This window comes from Telopea speciosissima, chromosome 4, assembly GCF_018873765.1.
Source record: "Telopea speciosissima isolate NSW1024214 ecotype Mountain lineage chromosome 4, Tspe_v1, whole genome shotgun sequence".
NCBI lineage: Eukaryota > Viridiplantae > Streptophyta > Magnoliopsida > Proteales > Proteaceae > Telopea > Telopea speciosissima.
The window spans coordinates 69,654,912-69,667,795 of NC_057919.1; the positions used below are offsets into that span (position 1 = coordinate 69,654,912).

The 12,884-nt window shown below is 37.8% G+C and overlaps 1 protein-coding gene across 2 annotated transcripts in view; it reads right to left on the bottom strand.

The window, feature by feature from the left end:
* Positions 1-12,884, bottom strand: part of LOC122657783 (E3 ubiquitin-protein ligase RFI2-like) — a 48,473-nt gene that overhangs the window by 14,387 nt on the left and 21,202 nt on the right. For both annotated transcript variants that reach the window (XM_043852577.1, XM_043852576.1), the window contains exon 2: positions 9,226-9,395. In XM_043852577.1, coding sequence (XP_043708512.1) covers positions 9,226-9,395 — 170 coding nt within the window. The remainder of the gene's footprint in view (positions 1-9,225; positions 9,396-12,884) is intronic.

A 12,884-nucleotide genomic window follows, 5' to 3' on the forward strand; every position in this document is an offset into this window, starting at 1 on the left:
GTAAATGGCTTAACAAGAAATGACGATAGTGTTTTGAGTTTTTAATGAAAACCCACATGGCATTTTGCTCAGTATAAGAAATCTTTTTTTTTTCAAAGATCCAAAGCTCTTAACTATTACATTCCTAACTAAAGAGTGCCTATGGTTGAATAGTTCCACCGTTGTCCTACCCCTGCCTCTAAAATCTTGTAGATGATATCTCTGACCCTTGAATGGCGTCAGGGACCCAATTGTAGATGGATATCCAGAATCAACCACATAATACTTGCCTAACATATATTGCACAAACAAATAATCAATACAAGTATTAACATTATTTATAATTGGATGAAACATTAAAGTGACCTTGTATTTACCAGGAGGAGGCCGAGGAAAGCCTAAGCTTGGATCTGCCAATGTCGTTCCAAATACTCGGCAATCATTTGCGGAAACCTCCCAACCACTATACACAAACGTGAGTTTCATGTCATGTGCACATGCACACATGACATTTTGTGTGGTGTCTCCTTTTCTGCCTCTATAGGGTATTTGTTTCTTAATTGGTATTATGGCATGACTATGAGTGTCATCAATGGTACCGAAACAATCCTAATAGAATCCATATTAACAATATCATCAAATCAAAATTATAAGATTTCACGGACACGTCCTGGTCCTGTTAAAGCACCAGATAAAGATGTATCCCTCAGCTGACGAGATAGATGTGATACCCAACACTCAACTTGAACCTACTCACACACCGGCTCCAAGCCAGGCTCCAACCCATAGGCAAGATAGGACTCCCAATACGAAGAGGAGGAGCATATCCGGTGATTGCCATCAAGACCCATCAAAACATGAGTAAATCAAGGATATAGAGAGATGCATCTCTATCTAGTGCATCAACCCAACTGGTGGCAACTTGTATGGTGTTACTAGGGCCTTGGAAGTGATGCAGATTTATCACCAAACTGGGCTTCTTTTATTAGGAATAAGTCTAGGGTTAGGTTACATACATGTTGGGCCTTTGATCCCATGGGTTTCTAATCTAATAGGCCACTTTTATGGGCCTAAAATATGGGTAAATAGGTTGCATACGGGATTAGCTCTCATACTTGGCTTTTAATTTGGTGTTTTAAATTGAACTGGTTCAACCAATGGTTCAATTTAAGTGATTTTATTAGTTTTTCTTTTAGTTGTTTAGTTGGGCTAGATTAGGACTCTATTTTGAGTCTATTTCAGTTTTCTAGTCAGTTTAAGCTAGCTAATAGGTTAGGGATAGGATTAGGCCTTTCCTTTTTAGTGTCTAAGTCTATTTTTGAGTCTTCTATATAAGTTTGTAAGGGAGACCAGCATTGAATACGAATTTGATTAATAAAAACTCAGCTTTATGCTTGCTGCCTTTGTTGCTGCCTTTGCTCCATCGTTAGTGTGCCTTGTGAGTAATATCAAGGTGAAGGGATTGGTGGATCTCCAATCGACTCCTTGCATCGTGAAGATCGGGAGGGCTATTACTTATCTCCTTGCATCTTGTAGATCGGGAGACCCCATTGTTCATCTTCAAAGCTGCTGCCATTGAAGATCTCTTCAAATTCAGTAAGTTTGAATCTGAACTTTGTTTAAACCTTCTTCTTCTCACTCCTACCCTAACTAGGATTCCTCCATAACTTCAAATCTGTCCATTAGTTTCAAACCAAACTTTCAACATACATCCCTTACTTCATTAGTGACACTCGATCCAAGTTTCATCAAACTCCCACCACCTTAAACCCTAGAATCCCCTACTCCTACCTCCATTAGGAATTGTCTCCAATAACCTTATCTTGCTGTCCAACTCATCTAACCTACTTCCATTCACTCAAACATCATAAAACCTATACCATTAGACTTCCCTATCCCTGCCTATCATTACCATATAAGACAACCCTAACCTAAACCTAACTTAACCCTAATTTTGACCTAAAATTCAATTCTGCCCAAAATTGCAGAATTTTAACTCATCCAAACCCTAACCTTTTTATACCATAATAGCCCTCTAGACATGCCCATTAATACCCTATAAACCCCTTTCCCAATATCCAACCCTAATCCTAGTTTTGCCCTAAATTACTAAACCCTAACCCAATCGGCCAGCCTTTGTGTGTGACCCCATTACCCTGGTTACTAGTGGGATTACTCCTATCTAGGACTACATTAGGAAGTGCTAGAGACAGAGTATGAGCTAGATGAGGTTACATATAAGAAGGCACTTAAAAGGGTGATGTCTGACCCACAATGGAGGGAAGCCTTGATTTCATGCCCCTCACACAAGATGTCCATACTCCTTCGTACTCTATACTGGTATTGGTTATTTCTATGGTTAAATTTATCCCGGTTTGAAAGTTGTTATTAAGGATAAATTTTTTTATTTGTACATGGTTATGGGAAACAATTGTGGAACTTTGAATCGGGTTAATTTGTGATGTTTCTTTTTCTTTCTTTTTTTTAAATGCTTTGGATGGCATGTTATTTGTGACGTTATTCTCAAGAGTGTTAAGAGTGTTGGAGGATTTCTTAAAGCTAGCATAAGAGAATATAAGACCTCTAAACTTTGCTCCTGTAGCCAAAGAGATCTATGAAACTCCAAAATAACTATCTTTTTTAAAGATATGAACAACAACTTATAAATATATATATTTATTAGTTAATCAATTCCATCCATTGTAAATTTTGATTTGATGATATTGTTAATATGGATTCTATTAGGATTGTATTGGTGCCATTGATGACACTCATATTCATGCCACAGCACCAGTTAAGAAACAAATACTCTATAAAAGCAGAAAAGGAGACACCACACAAAATATCATGTGTACATGTGCACATGACATGAAATTCACATTTGTGTATAATTGTTGGAAGGGTTCCGCAAATGATTGTCGGGTATTTGTAACGGCATTGGCAGATCCAAGCTTAGGCTTTCCTCGGCCTCCTCCTTGTAAATACAAGGTCACTTTAATGTTTCATCCAATTATAAATGATGTTAACATTAGTATTGATTATTTGTTTGTGCAATATATGTTAGGCAAGTATTATATGGTTGACCCTGGATATCCATCTACAACTGGGTTCTTGACACCATTCAAGGGTCAAAGATATCATCTACAAGATTTTAGAGGCAGCGGTAGACAAGCAAGGACAGCGGTGGAACTATTCAACCATATGCACTTTTCAGTTAGGAATGTGATAGAACGGAGCTTTAGATCTTTGAAAAAACGATTTCCTATACTGAACAAAATACCAAGTGGGTTTTCTTTAAAAACTCAAAGTGCCATCGCCATTGCTTATTATGGCATTCACAACTTCATTCGTGATGAACAAGAGAAAGACAACATATTTGAAGAGTATGGAGATGAAGATAAGGAACCAGAACAACCACCAAAAGATGATGTTATCATCTCATCTAATAGTACTAGCAGTCAATGTAATAGGGCAAGAAAAATGGATGTCATTAGGAAGAGGATTGTGAACGAGTTAGCAACAAAGCACGGATTCCTCCCCCCCCCCCCCTTACTTGATTCATAGCTTGTAATATTTTTTGAGTATATAAAGTCCGTTGTTGACTACATTTTAATTAAACTAATTTACTCCTATTTTATGCTATTATATTTGATGATATGTTGTTTGATACGTTAAGCACATTTTGATTAAAATTCCATCCTTCAACTATGTGCAATTTTTTATCCTTTTAGACAGCATTCTCAAATTTCATATCTTTAACTTTAATTATCTTGTAGGGAGATGAAAGGTGAAGGACCCATGTGTCCTTTTGGGCAAGGTCGGATGGTGTTGAATATGTCTCGTACACATCGAAACCTAGGATGATGGTTTTTCAAATGCCGCAAGAATGAAGACCATGTATGACATTTCATGTAGGTAGAAACCCACAATCCCGATGAGGATATTGATGAGCGCATCCACGATATTGTTCTTGGCATTCATACTAATCCACCACAAGGACATCGGCTGAAGTATTTTGTATTTGATGTTACAATCTTTTTGTTGATATGGAACCTGATCATATCAATTGTTCTTGTTCTTGTTTTATTTCAACTCTAGATATATTTGTAATAATTGGTTCAAACTCATGGCTGTACTATCTAAACAATTTAAGTAGTTTTTAACGGTGATATTTGGCTTAAAAAAACCTAAGTATAAAAATTATAGTGTAAATGGCATGTTATGTAATTTTTTGTAAACACCAGAAACGATCCTATTAAGTGCAACCCATATGGGTTTTTGTTTCTTCTTAGTTACAAAAACTTTTTTTTTTCAGTATTACCATACAGCATTTCAGGACCTAGAAACGCTCAAAAAACATAGAAACACATAATAGTGTCGGACCCAGAAACGTTGCCATACAAAGCCTAATTCTGAGATTCTATTTTCAGCCACTTTCTAATCATTGAAATCTTCTACTGGCCATTGATTCACTTCTAATTTTGGCAACCCATTCCTCACACCTAATAGGCCTTGTGATCAGAGTTGCAACCAGATATGATCATCCTTTGACTAGGTTGCTGATATTGCTCTTTTGGAGGGTTATTGAGAGACTTGCTGCTCTAGATCTCCCGGCTTTGGGTAATTACATAGCCATTAGGGGGTGTTAGATATCATGCGGGGGAAATCCTGCTCGTCTTCTTATGTCCTCTTGGCATATGTGACCCCATTACAGCGGAACCAAAGGCTATCATTGATGCAGAGAAATCACATAATGAGCTTATTTTATTGGAAATAAGCCTTGGTTGGGGTTATGTATACATTGGGCCTCTGATTCTCTATGTTTTCTTTGTAATGGACCACTTTAATGGACCTAAAATGTGGGTACAAGGAAGGCATAAGGGATTAGGTTTAGTAGTAGCTTATTTTCATATATCTAGGTAGTTAAGTGTCATTTCATATTCCTAGGCAGATTTATTATTTTCCTTGTTTGTAGTTCCAAAGTCTTGGAACAAGTCTCTAGTTTTCTTGAGGGTGGGGTTCAATGTATTGGGTTTATATCATCTATGTATGAGGTGTGGGAATTCTAATTAATCTTGAAATTCCAATAGTCTTTTTGATGTAATCCAAGAGGCTATTAAGCCTCCTCCTAAACTATAAAATGGAATGGTGGGTTGCTTCTATCAAAAAAAAATGAATGGTGGGTTGCTGTTTCAAAAGCCAGAATTTTTTTTTTTTTAAAAAAAAAAAAAAACAACTCTCTTTGAGAATTTTTACTTGTGGATCTCAAGTAGCTGTAGATTTCAGCAAATACATCCAAAAGTGGATCTCTTTTGGGACCTAGTGGACTCCTAAGGTGGGCTCTAGTGGATCTCTAGCAGCCAAAGCTATCTTTTATTTTCTGTTTATCTTCTTTCTCTTAATTTCAACTTCATCCACCACCATCATCTCCATCATCTTCAACCTTCCATCAAACCACCTTAAACCATGGCTAGGTGACTCTTCATCTTCCCTACCTTGCAACCCTTCTATTCCCCTTTGGTCCTACAAAACCTGATCTTAATCTGGCTGTCCTCCATAATCGATCCTGTAAAAATCCCTCCTGGATTCTCCATCAGTCAAGGGTGTGGATTTCTCTATTTCAGATGGATGGATGAAAACTCAAGTTGAAGGTGATTCCAAGCTGGTGATTGGATGGTTGAGGTCGAACAGGGTGGTCCTTGACATTATTTACAAGTTATTAGAAAAGGCAAGGCCACTCTGTGGCTTGAGGATTTTTCTTTATTTTCTTTATGATTGAGGTTAGACAATTAATTGTCTGATTAGTTAACTAACAGTGGGGTTACAAGGAAATCTTTGTATTTGGATCCCAAACCCCTAGCTAAGTTCCCTAATGAGTAGCCTGTTAGCCCGCGTAGACTTTTGTATAGCTGTTGCACTTCCCTATAAGAACATTATTTTAAAGTGTACTACTCTGTATTTTAAAGTTTTTAACAAAATCTTCTATCATTTTTAATTATAAAAACAAAAAAAAGAGCATTTGAGTCGGGCCCTGTTTGTTTAGAGGGAACTTAGGTGGGGTGGGAGAATTGGGATGGGAAAATACTGATGTGGCACTTCAAAATCCCACCCCAAACTTGTTTGGTTAATTTGGGGAGGTGAAATTACAAAAGCTCAGGGGACATCATTAATTGCTTTGTCTGCTGATGTGGCACTTCAAAATCCCACCCCTTTGCTATCCAAAGTCCCACCAAATTTGGTGGGACTTTAGTTACTGTTCATGAGGAAAGTAGCATTACCTCAACTTTACCTCAACATTTCCACCCCAACAAAACCCCCCACCAACATGTGGGTCCCATCTTCCCCTTTAAACAAACGGGGCCTTAATAGTTGTCAAGGCTTCTCTTAGGCGTTTAGGTGGATTTTTTGGGGTCTAGGTGACTGTCGCCTTAGTAGTATCAAACCAGGTTTGGCCCTTATTTATGCCAAATATCATTTAGGTAAATGAAATATTTGTTATTTCATTTGCTTAAGATATTATTCATAAAAAGCAAATAAACCCTCCCCCCTTTGAATCCAATAAAAATAGTTAAAAAATCCAATCCCAAAAGGATAAAAAGTCAAGCCCCCAGTTCAAGAACAAAATTGGATTTGCAACGGTAGGTGAAATTTTTCTACTTTCTAATGCGAGGGCTTTTCTCAAATCTAAAAATTTCATAAATCTTAATATGGTAAAACATTGCTAACAACCAACATAGCGAAAAAATATTCATTTGTTTTGATATCTAAAAATATATATATTTTCATTCAAAGTGGTTTTGACAACATTCGAGCACATCAAAGAAGGTTTGACCGGAACATAATCCTTCAATATAAATCAGATTTAAGCAATCTTGGATTTGTTGGAAAGCTGGTTTTGTGCTCTACCTAATACAAAAAGTCTCATGTAAAAATAAAATCATTTGACTAGTCAAACTTCCTAGAGAGCAAAAACATTTCTCTAAATCAAGAGCAGTTTAAATACTTATAACTAAAATCATATTTTCTACGAACAGTATAAACCAAATGTGAGAGTAGGTATACCAAGACAATGACCAATTCCAAGAGAAATATAAACCAAATGTATGTTTTGATTGTTTCAAACTTCCAATAGTTTTCTTCTTCAGTTCTGTTGTCTTCTAGTTCTATGTTGATTTTTGACGACTTGATGTAGCTTAATATGTATTTAGTCCATTGATGTACCTCAACACCCATATGCATCTGGAGGACAACTTGTGGGACTGCATGCTGTAGGTATCTACATCTTTGCTACCTTGATGAAAGTTGACCATTTTGTTGAAAAAAGCATCTTCTCAAAATTAGAAGGAACGAAATTCTCATTAAATATCTGCTTCAGATCCACCCAATTAGTGCCAGATCCAAGTCACTTGATAAGCCTTGACTGTAGCAAATCATCCCACTACAAGCATGCACACTCAGTGAATTTAGTGAGGATAAGCTCACACATTGTCATCTAGAAAGGACTAGTATGCAAAAATTGTCTCAACTTTAGTCAACCAATCAAGAATCATTGAGTCCCTTCTCACCATTAAACTCTAGAACCTCAACCTTGAAGCCATAATCCCTGTCTATGAGCTGCCAAGTGACTTCTTGAGGAATATCTGCAAGCATTTCGGCTCTGATATCAATTTATCCGACAGCGGGTTCAATAATCCTAATTACGGGTCACTATGGGCCCACCCAGATTATAGACAACTCAACTAACAATGTCAGTGGCACCTTCGTAATTATAGAGACAAATCAGAACCTTAAGAGTAAGATAACAGAACTTCGAACCAATCAGGAATTATTCTCAAAAAAGACAGCAATTCAGGAAGTTTATATGAGGGGAGATAAAGCAGAAACAATATATGAAAGAAGGGCATTTATGTCAGCAAGATAGGGATTAATTGTAAATATTAAAAGATCTTCTTCTACCTTAAATTGAAACAGTGAGGCGGTACAACCAGCATAGGTTGTGGTAGTCCAACTCAACTAAATAGGTCCAGATTGATTCAAAATTTCAGGGGAAGTTCGATAATTCAATGGCCTATTTAATCCGACAGAGTGGCACTCAAGCAGAAGGTTAGTACTTAGTAGATAGATATAAAATTACTGCAACCATGTCCAGGCGACAGAAGAGAGCAGACCTGAGACTCGGTTGGAAACTCTCCACTCCAACTGGTTATCGGGCTGGGGATTTGCAGGTAGGATCGCTCAGGGGTTGCGATTCCAACCCACAAGTTTGAGAATGACTGGGAAAGATACGAGAGAGATTGAACAAAATCTCTCTGTCCGGTGGGTTCATTGGCAGCAACGAAAAAGGCAATAAAATTTACAAATAATAATGAGGGATGCGAAGAAGAAGAAACAGAAGAGAGGGAGAACCAGGAAGAGAGCAGAATCAATGGAGAGGAAGGGAAGAACAAAATCGTACGGCCAGCCCTTGGCTTTAGTAATTCAATTGATTCATTCCAATCTGAATATTTTGATGGATTACATGCATATTTAGAGACTCGAAACAGAAACCATACTAATTTGAGCTCAAAGATTGAAGTAGAGTTTGAATCAAACTCCACAGCTCTATCCTACGACTCTGAGGTCAAGTTTAATTCAAACTAATTATTTTGACGAATTGTTTTTACGTAGATGATAAGTAAAAAGGCAGTAGGAACTAGAACGAAGAGTGCAGTAGCAATAAATGCGAGAATATTTACTTCCATAATAGAATCTCATCTATCAAAATGAATAAAATAAAATTACAAAAGTAAACCCAAATTAAACCTAAAACCAAGCAACTGCATCATGTTCAAAAAACCAAAGAAGCATTCTCAACAAGTACCACTGAAGAACCAAGGGGGAAAGCCTTCATATGACGGCCCATACAATTAAGATAGGCCACCAATTTTGACAGGTTGGCATACTCGTGGAGTCCCCCATCTTTCCAGTGATCAAGACTGCCAAATCATCAATCCATGTGACACAAAAAGTACAGGTTGTGGTGGAAAAGGTCTCAAGCATGGGTGCACCAGCAACCATTTCGCAACAAATAAGTGTTATCGGTTCTCTTTAAGCATCCAACAAAAGAAAATTGAATATAATACTAAGCAAAGAACTGAAAGATGAAAGTTACAGAAACTAGCATCTGACTGCATATATTATCAGACGATCATGAAGGGCCAAGAGAAATTAGTAAAGATGAATCAAATAGCAGACTTCCAATTTTACCATTTCAGAATAACTTAGATCATATAGATCCTCATCATGGGTAAAGTCTTCCATGCCAAAATCAGGAAATGAACGGCAACCATTAGCATAAAGCCATTGACCTTTCTCAATTTTTCGGCAATTAGGGCATTGCATCACTCCCTTTGCATTGAAGGCCGAACCAATGCAATCTGAAAAATATCATGAAACAATTAGAAACATAACCTAGGACCATATCCAAGCAAACAGAACAGAATCTTACAAAGGGGTAGACATGGCTCAATGGGGTTTAGCCTTCTAGAGTTAAAATTAAAATAAAATTTTACACATCACTGGGGAAGCCAAATTAAATTTTGTAGAACAATCAATACCAATCAAGAAATTAAGATGAATACTGAGGCCAATGCCTACAAAGATCGAACACACAAGACTATAGCACTATCAAAGGCGAAAACAAAAAACTTCCTACAATATAGAAAAGATTATATGAGATTTAATAAAATTATCCCTCATATGGTCAAGTCCCAAAGTAGAAATAAAATCAAGAATTTTGAAAAATAAACTACCTGGTATATATTAAAATTAAGAATTATTACCAACTAATGCAGGCCTGGTTTAAATTAGGGCCAAGTTTTAGTATAGGTTTGGGTTGGGCCTTAGTTCTTAGGTTTTATCATTGTAATGGGCTGAATTATAAAACCCAAAAAGTGGGGGGTCAAGGAGGTGCACGAACATTTTTATTTTATTAGATGGTCCCATGTCTAGAGTCCAAGTTTATCTTAGCTGTACTAAAGTCCTATTTTTAGTTATTTATAGTAAGAGTTTTATTAATTTTTCGATTGTTTATTTAGGGTAGGAAAGTTAAAGAGTCTTTATTGGAGTCTATTTCTGGTTTTGGGTTTTATATATATATATATATATATATATATGTGTTACCACCTCCATGTTTTTGAATGGAATGAAATGATTGGTTCGGTAGTTGCCATTGATGGATGAAGCTTTCTCTCTCCTCCCCATGCTAGTTCTCTCCCTCCTCCTCTCTCTCCCCTTGCTTTGGTAAGGGATTTTCGCTCCCCCTTTTTTCTTCTCTCTCCTTCCCCACCGGCCACCCCCACGGTTACTCATCTCTCCTCTCTTTTCTTGTCTCTCCATCACATTTACTCTCTCTTATTTTCTTTCTCCTTTTATTTTCTCTCCTCTTCTTCTCTCTCTTCCATTGATTTTCTTAACTTCAAATCCTTTTCTAGAAAGATAATCTCTTCCCTCTCATGAATTGGTTATTTCCTCTCTCTACTCTTCTTCTTATCAAGACTTCCTATTTTTCCTCTCTCATGCAGTTTCCTCTCTTCCTCCTATCGATCGCTACCCATAGTTGTCAAGGCGTCACCTAGGCGTCCATGCACCTTGGACACCCTTGGTCGCATCGTTGGTGTCGCCTTGCATCCAGGCCTCCTCTAACGCCTTGGGTTGCCTATACGTCATGACAACATAAATTGAATTGTGGAAATGAAACAAAAATACAAGACAAGTGATGTGGAAGTACCCAACCACCCTTGATGCAGGGCATTCAGCCAACCCGCCAGGCCTAGCCTACCAGGCCCAGCCCAAGTCCAGATTTGTGCCCGCAGGGCCAGGCCTAAAGCCCAGACCATAGGTCGACAACTATGCTGGCCTGGGTGAACTAAACCCAGTGGTTCTGCCTTCTTATTTTCCTAGGCTAGTATTTAGTCTTACTATATGGCTTTTCAGTTTCCTAGGTGAAGTTATGAGGTTGTTCATGCTCCTGGGTATTAGTTATTAGTCATTAAGAGTCTTCTAGTTTTTCTAAATCACTTTCTTGATTGTAGTTCCCTATGTCTTGGTTTTAGTTTCTAGGCGTTGAAAATCCAAAAGTCTGTTTAATGTAAGTTTATGTATCCCAAGGGCTTTTAATGCTTCCCCTCTATATAATGAAACCATGGGCTGTTCTATGGAACACCAGATTTTGAAGACAAAGAACTCTCTTGTGAAATTTAGCTTGTGGACTCAAGTGGGCTGTGGATTCAGCAATCATATCCAAGGTGGATCTCCTTGGTGGGGCTCTAGTGGACTCTAGCAGCCAAAACTATCTACCTCCATCAATTATCATCATCATCAACCACCATCATCCATCTCCATGTTCAAACTAAAAGGTCCTCATCCAGTGGCTTATAACTTGCTGGTTCTCAATCAGTTCATCGATCCTTCTTATTTTTGCACCAACCCTTCCCTCAAGTCTTAACAATCTTTCCCATTTTCTTCTTCTTCTTCCCCCCCCCCCCTTTTTCCCCCTCCCCACCCCCTGACCTTTTCCCATTGCTTTGTCCATTTTAAGTAAAACTGATCTAGGCGGCTGGACACAAAAGGCAACCGGTCGCCTGGTACATGTCCAGTCGTCTTTACAAACCTGGTCCTACATCAACAAGGCTCCATTTAGGAAAAACTTATCGAAAGTGATGCAGGAAGATTATAAAAACCCTGAACCTTGCAGGTTTTGATCTAGGAAAACGACCCTATAGGTAAATTCATACCCTCCAATCACTATAGTTACCAACTTACCATTCACTAACAATAAGCCCCTCTTCTCAAGTGGAATTCCAACCCAAAAGGTAAATACAAATAAAAAGAAAGGTCTAGAGCAGAAGTAAATCACAAAAGAACAGCTCCAGGGTATATGGTTGATATGAAAGGGAGATCAAAAAATGCGAATCAACTCAAACCTAAAGTCTAAACCTGGCCCAACTTGAAAAACAAGTGTAAAAGGACAATTTTGACCCTGCAGTCAAGTATAAATAGTTCTTTTTTAATTTTCCACTGATGACACTAGGATAGATGGAACTTCTATTCATGTATTGATATCATGAATTGAGATCCCAAGCAGGAATTGATAACTAAAATGGAATAAATTACATAAACAGCCTTTTTTTGGCAATAAAACAATAACGATTGAGGAGTCCAAATGTAGTAGCTTTATTTATAGGCTTTCATAAATGGTCTGTCATCCACCAATTCCAAGCCACATTGATGTCTGATCTTGATGAGTAAACCATCAGTTGCATAGAGCACCCATTGGGTCGTCTACATACCAAACTGTGGCCTATCTCAGCCACATGCAAAGATTTTAAGTATCGGTATCGAGAGAAAAGGGAATGAATGGGAATTATGGAGAACATAAAATAGGAAAGCAACCTAATACTTAGGATCAGATAGCAATAGATGGGAGGAAGAGAGGTAACTAAATGAGATTGGTAAGAAGCAGAGAGACAGGAAATCACCAAATCATGAAAGGGAAGAGATAAAATCTTTCTAGAATAGGATTTGAAGTTGAAACAAATCAATGGAAGACAGAATATGAGAGGAAGAAATAAAAGGAGAAAGAAAATAGGAGAGAGTAAATGCAACAGAGAGATAAGAACAGAGAAGAGAAGAGAGACGAGCAACCATGGGGGTGGGGAAGGGGGGAAGAGAGAGAGGAAGAGAGAGAGGTAAAAAAATAAGGTTGAGGGAGAGAAAATCCCTTACCAAACCAAGGGGAAAGAGGGAAAATGAGGGAGAGAACTAGCATGGGGAGGAGAGAGAAAAATGAATTCATCCCAATCAAAAACATGGGGGTGGTTACATATATACAGAGATCCAAAACCAAAATAGACTTCTCTTAAGAC